General features: G+C 42.1%; 1 protein-coding gene across 2 annotated transcripts in view; it reads right to left on the minus strand.

The window, feature by feature from the left end:
* The window catches only part of LOC121841592 (zinc finger protein 239-like), a 46,584-nt gene extending 39,881 nt beyond the window's left edge, over positions 1-6,703 (minus strand). The window contains exon 1 of one of the 2 annotated variants that reach the window (XM_042310867.1): positions 6,115-6,703. In XM_042310867.1, coding sequence (XP_042166801.1) covers positions 6,115-6,436 — 322 coding nt within the window. In that variant the 5' untranslated portion in view covers positions 6,437-6,703. The remainder of the gene's footprint in view (positions 1-6,114) is intronic. The other variant, XM_042310866.1, reaches the window with a different exon arrangement.
* Positions 6,704-10,641: the final 3,938 nt, after the last annotated feature.

Genomic DNA, 10,641 nt, shown 5'->3' on the forward strand with positions numbered 1-10,641 from the left:
GACTGTACTCGCCAGTGAGTCAACATCATGTGAGTGGAATTCAGAAAATGATTTCCTGGATCAGCTGATGATAGTTGATTATGTCACTATAGCTAAATAGCTACAGTATTATGAATTATGTGTAATTATTGAAGAACTGTGTTAATGACAGTATCCATTTGGGTGTTGTCAAGAAATTTAAGGTGACTCTCGGTTAGAACCATTGGATTTAGCAAACTCTGAAATTATTTAGGATTTCTGGAAAACTGTTTTCCCAGCGTAACATAAGGAGACACTAAATGTTACGTAGTTAGAGTGCATTTCAGAGATCTGAATACAAAAAACTGTCTGACAGCAAGATCCAGTATTTAAGTGTAAGTTCATCATATGACAAGCTTAACATTATGACTATAACTAATGTTCCCTGAAGGAGGGAAACTAGGTACAACATACAATTAAATCCGTGCCTCACTGGAAGCCCCGCCTTCCACAGGTGATGAGCGTGAGGACCCAGGAAGGGGCGGGGTCAAACAGGTTTTGTAACTCGTTTCCCTCCTTCAGGGAAGAGTAATTATAATCAAAGTTACACTCCCTTTCAGTCGGTCAACTTCGGTACAACATACTATTGGGAAATACAATCATTCCCCATGCCGACCCAAACGGATACTTACTGAAACGGCCCATGGCAGACCACTCAGACCTTACCCCGCAGGATGCGTCAGATTTGTTAATTTATTCATTGTCTTTGGTTTGAAAACTCCCCTTAATGTTAAGGCCTGCGCGTAAATGTAGGTCTATAAAATGTGCCCATTTGGGGATGACTGATAGTATCTCTGATTGTCTTAACGCACCACCACTAATGAGTTGTGGAGCTTCTCAAAATCATTTTTTCTTCACCTGAAACACCAAGTAACCAAAGTCTTACTAAAATCAATTGGCGAATGACAATAGTTCCTCAAAGTATTTGTAAAATATTTCCAGCTCTCACTCTTTATAACCACTCGACATGAAAGGGAAAAATGTAATGCTCTGATCCAGTGGAAATGTCATAAAATACCGGATTACTTCCAATCCCTTACACAAATAGCCGACCGCTCTGTCTGTCCCAAACTCACTGGTGCAGGAAACTGAGAGCCCAGAATATTTTATACAATGTTGCTATCACGCTTTGGACAGACCTAGGTGAAAGTTGATACACTGTTTAAAGTTCTATGTAGACAGGCCATGCGCAGCCATGTTGGCTATTTTTACAGTTGGAAATGGCAATAAAAGTTATTTAGATTTGTATAATTTTCATTTCAATTTATATAGATTATCTCAAAATCATTATCTGTGATTAAAGACTATTATAATTATTATTACTATCATAAATTAAATGAAACTGTTCCAGTAAAATGTGAATATGAAAATCATAACTGGCACCAGATCAGTAGAAATGGTCAGATAAATTAGCACCAAATGGAAAATGTTGCCGACTGCTGTTGTAGCTTATTACTGAAAACTTCAGGAGCATAACGTCAGAATTTACGAAGGCCAGCAGCAGCGGGAGGAGGAAGAGTTTTTTTCTTATGGTTAGGCTATCTTGATCTCTGGTTCCCTCGAGTCATTTGTGTGTCTCAATTATTTAATAAAACACGTGATTCCTATGTTGATGATGTAAAGAACATTTGCTGCTCTGTGGTGTGTAATAAAGAGCAACCAGACGCTGCACGCATTTATGAAATTGCTTATTCCAGTTACTAATAAGCATGCACCCATTAAGAAAATGACTAAAAGCTGTTAAATACCAGTGGATTGATGAGGAATTGAAAAATGGTATGGTTGAGAAGGATGAGGGAAAAGGAATGGCAAATAAGTCTGGCTGTACAACCAATTGGCAAACATCCTGCAAATTGAGAAATCATGTGACTAAACTGAAGAAAAAGAAAACAACGACACAAAGATAAATGACAAATAATGTTGGTAAAAAGCTTTGGAGAACCTTGCATACAATTTTGGGAAATATTTAACTGAATTCATCACAAAGTCCACTACTTTTATGATTTTTTCATTGGCAAGATTAGCAAACTTAGGCATGACATACCAGCAGCAAACACTGACACTACACATCCATGTATATCTGACCAACTTATGAAAGACAAGCATTGTAATTTAAAATTCCATAAAGTCAATGTGGAAAAGGTGAAAAAATAATTGTTGTCTATCAACAATGACAAGCCACCGGGGTCTGACAATCTAGATGGAAAATTACTGAGGATAATATCGGACTATATTGCCACTCCTATTTTCTGTATCTTTAATTTAAGCCGAGTAGAGAGCGTGTGCCCTCAGGCCTGGAGGGAAGCTAAAGTCATTCGACATGTGCTATGCTCTGCATAGTTAGCTCCAGGTAAAATGTTGCACTTATTGAGCCATTCTGTGACAAAAAACAAGCTACATATGGACAGTACCAAAATAAACTGACTGGAAATGGGACAAACCGACTGGGACGATATGTAATCAAATCTAATTCCCAGGAACGGGGTTCAAATGAACCACAGAGACTGTGTGGGATAATAACATGGCCGTGTCCAACCCTGCTTGTTCCCTCGACTCCACTACCAACCACCAATCTCCAACAGGGCCGTTAACCTGTATCACTAGACACTTCATAGTGAGCTACAGGTAGGAATCCCAATAATGAACAACCTATGGGAGGGGTTCAAAGGTACCCCTTTGTGGACAAATCTCTCAATGTTTACTGCTACCCTGGGGAGATTGATATACCCCTTGAACATCGGCTCCAACCCTCATCGGATGTGGCAAGGCTTGTAAACTATTACAGACTACAAAGGGAAGCACAGCCGATAGCTGCCCAGTGACATGAGCCTACCAGATGTGCTAAATTACTTTCCTCAAAGCGAGCATAGAAGTAACACTGAGCTCATCACTAAGCTAAGTACTAAACACTGAGCAAACCCCCATTCTCATCGAAGGGGTTGTAGTGGAGCAGTTGAAAGCTTCAAGTTCCTTGGTATCCACATCCTTGGTGTCCACATTATAGGCTTAGTTAACTGGTGAACTGTTGAAATCATGGAAACATAATGACGATTCTAATTCTAGATTTGGAATAGAATGTGCAGCACCTTGAATATACTGTTGTTTGACTACCAATTAATAAACCAGGGATGAATTACTGACAGAGTAGGAGCATGGTGGAGACATCTAAGAGAGGGAAATCAGGAAGGGAAATGACAGCAAGTAGTGCAGACGAAAGGGATAACAAGTTGGTGAAGCAACAGATGTGCTGGAATGAGAACAATATAGATGGAATGAGAACAATATAGATGCTACTTCGAGAACACAAACTCTCACATCTTTCACAGCACAGAGTGAGGGAGTCCAGGGGATGACTGGAGGAGCAATGGAGGAAGCATTGTGGGATTCTATTGGCGCGAGTACAGCTGCTGAGACTGCATGGAGGATGGTGAAGAACAGTCACTTTAACTCTACCTACATGTACATATTACTTCAACTAACCGGTGCCCCCGCACATTGACTCTGTACAGCTGTTGAGACTGAGTGGACGATGGTGAAGAACAGTGGAGTGAAAAGGGCTAAAGTTGGTAATGAACAGCAGTTTAGGGCCGGAGTGGGAATCAGCAGCAAGGATGTTATTTTGGGTTACCTGTTAACGGTTTCAAAGATGGTGAAGGATGAATTGGGTAAAGTGGAATCAGTTCGAGTGACCAGGAGCGGTATGATGCTGATTTTGTATGTCAACAGCACAAAAGGAGAAAGCCTTTTGTGGTTTAGGGATAACATTTCAGGTAGACGCACGTTGATTAAAACGAATGATAGACGGAATGTTTTACTGTGGTTTTGTGAAGTGGTTTTCCCATCTTATGTCAAATCTGGGTAAGTGAGATATACAGAAGCCGCTGCAGTGTTACAATTGTAAAAAGTTTGGACACGTGGCAAGTGTTTGCCGAAGGAATAATATGTCATAGTCAGATGAAGCATGTTGTAATTGTGATGGGAATCACGTTCCCTGTACGAATGAAGGATGTCACAGTAGCTAGGATGATCAGGCCCATCCAGCGGGTGTCCTATGTGGAGGCAGTGAAATCGCTGAAGGAGTGAGGAGAAGGTAGTGGATGTCCCACAGTCTGCAGTGAAGCCATGCAGGAGAAGGATCCCAACACACTAATAGTGAAGAAGGTGGACTTTGTTGTGTTTATAGCTCAAGTGAGAAATTGCACCAGTCAAACTTCATTTTTTATTAGATATTTTAATTAGTATGATTTGTTCTTTCCCCCCCAAAAAATGTTTTTGGGTGTTTTTTTCCCAACCCTGTACAGAAGGTGGTAGCAATATACCTGATGAGTGTAGTCTGACAATAAACCTCAGAGAAGATGACCTGGTAGGAACAAAAGTGTTGGTCAGTGTTTCCAGGTGACCCTAATTAGATGTTACATTACATGCTTTCTTACTTCATGTAGCCAGCTAGCTAGCCAACACATTCATACTTGGCCTATTCCAAGCATGCTTATCTAGGCCTACAACAGCACTGGGTACCAGGCAGTATTAGCTAGCTATGTTTGCACTGACACCGCTCTCTCGTCCGACTTCAGCTGCATATTTTCCACCATTTTCTTCAAATCTGAAAATGTTTGAAGCCACGCCCATTTCCGGAAGAATTGCATTTTGGGCCCTAAAAACACAGAAAGTGTCCTCTGCATGTATACTTTGTATTTTGGTGACTGTAGTACTACATCCAGAAACGTTTGGCATACTAACTACATCATACTATGACCAAAGCTCTAACCACTAGGCTACCTACCGCCTTAATAAGCATACATACTCAAGTCACAAATAGTACGGTTAGTAGGAGTATTCAAACACAGCTCAGGTCTCTGGGCTGCCATTTTGTTTCTGTTTAAAAACACCACACAACAATCAACCAACCAATCTGCAGTTCAAACAATAACAAAGCTGTAATTCCACCACTGTTTTGTTAATAAGATGATGATGGGGCTGGAGAAATGTAACTACTCTCAAATTCATAGATACAAGGACTGACCATCCATGATATCAACATAGTTTTAACCATGTTGAGGCTATACAGTGTTGATTTACATTGTTTCTAAGCATTGGAGTAAAAAAAAGCTTATTTTGGGTTCTGATAGGGTACAACAGTTGAACTAAGTTTGAGGCATGTGTTATATTCTTCAAATGAACTTAGAAAATCGAAAAACATCAGTCACCTTTTGCATTCCCTAAGAAGATGCAGACACTAGAGGTGCTAAATCAAGTTAACACTCCATCCCCTGCCTATAAATAAATAATTTAAATGTAGCAATTGCTATTTCCCATTTAACACCACACATCCGTCCCACAACTGCCTCTGTTTTAAGACAGTACTTACTAGTGTTAATCAGGGCCCGGTTTCCCAAAACCATCTTACGGCTAAGTTCACTGTTCACAATTGGATGCCTTAAGATGCGTTTGGGAAATGCGTTTTCCTCCTCCTCCTTTTTTGATGTGACAGTCATCTCCCCCTCACCCTCTTTCACTCCAAAAACTGCATCCTCCTCTTTCTCTGCCTCCTCTTCTTTTACTGTAACAGCATCCTTTTCCTCAATACCTTCTTTCTCCGTCCAGCAGACGACCTCTTCTTTAGCAAGAAGAGAGTAGCTTAGTGACCTCATGGTCAGAGATGTTAGCTAGCTAGGCTAGTTCTAACTTAACCAGCACGCTGGCTGACTGATAACAGAAAAAAAGCTTATATTTGGGGTTCTGATGGGGTACAACAGCTGAAATAAGCTCATGAGGCATTTATAAGTGAATTATTCAAGAAACAGATGGGTACACATCATTAATGTATACGTCCCAAAATGGATGTAACAACTGCTGATTGCCCCTTTAAGACTACATATTGGACTAATCTAATAGGAGATATTGAGGACTACAGTATTTCAGGCATTGTCATTGGATGCATTTGATCAATTGTTAACGTTTTGTTGATGGTCCACCATTGATACCATTGATGTTCTACACGTTACAGTGTAGCTTCAGCCATTCCTACAGAACAACATTAAAGTGTAGAACCCCTTTACTGCAAATTGGTTCAACGACTGCAGAGACGGTACTTACTGGTGTTAACTAGATCTCCAACCTCCTCTCCTTCCTCCAATGTGACAGTCATCTCCTCCTCCTCTGTCACTCCAAAAACTGCACCCTCTTTCTCTTCCTCCTCTTCTTTTACTGTAACATCCTCCTCCTCTTTCACTCTGAACGCGTCTTCCTCTTCTTTCACTGAAACGTGTGTCTCTTCTTTCACAGTAACAGCCTCACCCTCTGCTTGTTTTTGTATTGTAACATCCTTCTCTTCCTCCTCCTCTTTCACAATACCTTCTTTCTCCGTCCAGCAGACCTCCTCTTCTTTATCAGGAGGAGAGTAGTTTAGTGAACTCATGTTCGGGGATGTTAGCTAGTTAGCATTAGCGACTAGCCTAGTCCTAAACTAATTTAGCAAACCAGCTAGCTGACAAACAACGTAAATATATAATTAAATGGGCCAACAAGTACATACGACAGAAGTGTGTTGAATACACAGCGACTAATATACACCAAAACAGTGTAAAGAGCGTGAATGTTGTAGCTATGTTTGCTAGAAAGCTACCGAGGTGTCTGACTAGCTGTTGTTGAAGGAGCGTCCCGTCCACTAGATTATTCGTCACACTGGCAGCGTCGCCTGAACCTAGAAGACGCACATCGCCATCTGCTGACTGGAGTGGGCAACGCAGTATAATGAAATGTTTATTTTATTTCCTGACAAAAAGGGGTATTTTTTTAAAAATGTATTTAATTAAATAATAATATTATATTGATACGTCCAAAGGAAAGCATTTGTTGATTGATTAGTGAAGATTTGTAATGAATGGCAATTTAAACTTGACATCTAACGTTGCATTTAAGGCAATGTCATATTCATTCAGTCAAACAAACGCTCTGCCGGCAAGTTTAACACTGATCTACGTTCTATGAAAGCTGCTGGGAACAAACTGCAGAATAGCTAGAGGAAAACAAAGCTAACTGTGCATCCCCAGGCCCTGGTATATAACCAGACTGCATACAAACCTAACTGAATCCCCAGTCCCTGGTATATCACCAGACTGCATACAAATCGAACTGCATCCCCAGGCCCTGGTATATCAACAGACTGCATACAAAGAGGCACTGAACACAAATTATACTTTACCAATCTCATTGCAAATGGTGACGGGAACCCCAGAATTAAATTTTCTGTTTTAAAGAAATTAGTTCAACCACTCGCTAACTCCTCCTTTACCCACTCCATTGAATAAAGTAAAATTTTTCATGCATTTTTCAAATCCCCAAATCTGAAATAAAGAGCATTTACTTCACTGTACAATCTACCCCCTGATTCAGACCTGCCCCTCTGCTTCACACTGAGCCTCCCAGCTGCAGTTTCACTGTACAATCTAACCCTTTATTAAGACCTGTCTCTCTGCTTCATACTGGGCCTCCCAGCTGCAGTTTCACTGTCCAATCTACCCCTTTATTCAGACCTGTCCCTCTGCTTCATACTGGGCCTCCCAGCTGCAGTTTCACCACATTCTCATTGACAACCCCAACATCTGTCTCTGAAATGGTCCATAATATGAGGTCAACTACCTGCCCCTTGGACCCTGTTCCCACAGGACTCATACAATAATAAATCCCTTTCTTAATTCAGGCACTGTGCCTAATTCCCTTAAAACTGCCTCCATCATACCAACCTTGAGAAAATCTGCATGGACCCTTCTAGTCTGGCTAGACACAACTACCTCTCTACCAACAATCTGCATGAACCCTTCCAGTCTGGTGTGGAGACCATCATAGTATAGTAGTGGAGCTAGTACTATAACAAGGTGTGGAGACCATCATAGTATAGTAGTGGGGCTAGTACAATAACAAGGTGTGGAGACCATCATACTATAGTAGTGGTACTACTAGTGGAGCTAGTACAATAACACGGTTTGGAGACCATCATAGTATAGTAGTGGAGCTAGAACAATAACAAGGTATGGAGACCATCATAGAATAGTAGTGGTACTAGTAGTGAAGCTAGTACAATAACAAGGTGTGGAGAACATCATAGTATAGTAGTGGAGCTTGGACAATATCAAGGTGGAGATCATCATAGTATAGTAGTGGTACTAGTACAATAACAAAGGTGTGGAGACCATCATAGTATAGTAGTGGTACTACTATTGCACCTAGTACAATAACAAGGTGTGGAGACCATCATAGTATAGTAATGGAACTAGTACAATAACAAGGTTTAGACCATCATAGTATAGTAGTGGTACTAGTACAATAACAACATGGAGACCATCATAGTATAGTAGTGGAGCTAGTACAATAACAAGGTGTGGAGACCTACATAGTATAGTAGTGGTACTAGTACAATAACAAGGTGTGGAGACCATCATAGTATAGTAGTGGAGCTAGTACAATAACAAGGTGTGGAGACAATCAGAGTATAGTAGTGATACTAGTACAATAACAAGGTGTGGAGACCATCATAGTATAGTAGTGGTACTAGTACAATAACAAGGTGTGAAGACAATCATAGTATAGTAGTGGAGCTAGTACAATAACAAGGTATGGAGACCATCAAATCAAATCAAATAAATCAAATCAAATTTTATTTGTCACATACACATGGTTAGCAGATGTTAATGCGAGTGTAGCGAAATGCTTGTGCTTCTAGTTCCGACAATGCAGTAATAACGAACAAGTAATCTAACTAACAATTCCAAAAAACTACTGTCTTATACACAGTGTAAGGGGATAAAGAATATGTACGTAAGGATATATGAATGAGTGATGGTACAGAGCAGCATAGGCAAGATACAGTAGATGATATCGAGTACAGTATATACATATGAGATGAGTATGTAAACCAAGTGGCATAGTTAAAGTGGCTAGTGATACATGTATTACATAAGGATGCAGTCGATGATAGAGTACAGTATATACGCATATGAGATGTGAGATATATACGCATATGCATATGAGATGAATAATGTAGGGTAAGTAACATTATATAAGGTAGCATTGTTTAAAGTGGCTAGTGATATATTTACATCATTTCCCATAAATTCCCATTTTTAAAGTGGCTGGAGTTGAGTCAGTGTCATTGACAGTGTGTTGGCAGCAGCCACTCAATGTTAGTGGTGGCTGTTTAACAGTCTGATGGCCTTGAGATAGAAGCTGTTTTTCAGTCTCTCGGTCCCAGCTTTGATGCACCTGTACTGACCTCACCTTCTGGATGACAGTGGGGTGAACAGGCAGTGGCTCGGGTGGTTGATGTCCTTGATGATCTTTATGGCCTTCCTGTAGCATCGGGTGGTGTAGGTGTCCTGGAGGGCAGGTAGTTTGCCCCCGGTGATGCGTTGTGCAGACCTCACTACCCTCTGGAGAGCCTTACGATTGTGGGCGGTGCAGTTGCCATACCAGGCGGTGATACAGCCCGCCAGGATGCTCTCGATTGTGCATCTGTAGAAGTTTGTGAGTGCTTTTGGTGACAAGCCGAATTTCTTCAGCCTCCTGAGGTTGAAGAGGCGCTGCTGCGCCTTGTTCAAGATGCTGTCTGTGTGAGTGGACCAATTCAGTTTGTCTGTGATGTGTATGCCGAGGAACTTAAAACTTGCTACCCTCTCCACTACTATTCCATCGATGTGGATGGGGGGGTGTTCCCTCTGCTGTTTCCTGAAGTCCACAATCATCTCCTTAGTTTTGTTGACGTTGAGTGTGAGGTTATTTTCCTGACACCACACTCCGAGGGCCCTCACCTCCTCCCTGTAGGCCGTCTCGTCATTGTTGGTAATCAAGCCTACCACTGTTGTGTCGTCCGCAAACTTGATGATTGAGTTGGAGGCGTGCGTGGCCACGCAGTCGTGGGTGAACAGGGAGTACAGGAGAGGGCTCAGAACGCACCCTTGTGGGGCCCCAGTGTTGAGGATCAGCGGGGAGGAAATGTTGTTGCCTACCCTCACCACCTGGGGCGGCCCGTCAGGAAGTCCAGTACCCAGTTGCACAGGGCGGGGTCGAGACCCAGGGTCTCGAGCTTGATGACGAGCTTGGAGGGTACTATGGTGTTGAATGCCGAGCTGTAGTCGATGAACAGCATTCTCACATAGGTATTCCTCTTATCCAGATGGGTTAGGGCAGTGTGCAGTGTGGTTGAGATTGCATCGTCTGTGGACCTATTTGGGCGGTAAGCAAATTGGAGTGGGTCTAGGGTGTCAGGTAGGGTGGAGGTGATATGGTCCTTGACTAGTCTCTCAAAGCACTTCATGATGACGGATGTGAGTGCTACGGGGCGGTAGTCGTTTAGCTCAGTTACCTTAGCTTTCTTGGGAACAGGAACAATGGTGGCCCTCTTGAAGCATGTGGGAACAGCAGACTGGTATAGGGATTGATTGAGTATGTCCGTAAACACACCGGCCAGCTGGTCTGCGCATGCTCTGAGGGCGCGGCTTGGGATGCCGTCTGGGCCTGCAGCCTTGCGAGGGTTAACACGTTTAAATGTCTTACTCACCTCGGCTGCAGTGAAGGAGAGACCGCATGTTTTCGTTGCAGGCCGTGTCAGTGGCACTGTATTGTCCT

The sequence above is a fragment of the Oncorhynchus tshawytscha genome, linkage group LG32, assembly GCF_018296145.1.
Source record: "Oncorhynchus tshawytscha isolate Ot180627B linkage group LG32, Otsh_v2.0, whole genome shotgun sequence".
In the NCBI taxonomy this organism is placed as follows: Eukaryota; Metazoa; Chordata; class Actinopteri; order Salmoniformes; family Salmonidae; genus Oncorhynchus; species Oncorhynchus tshawytscha.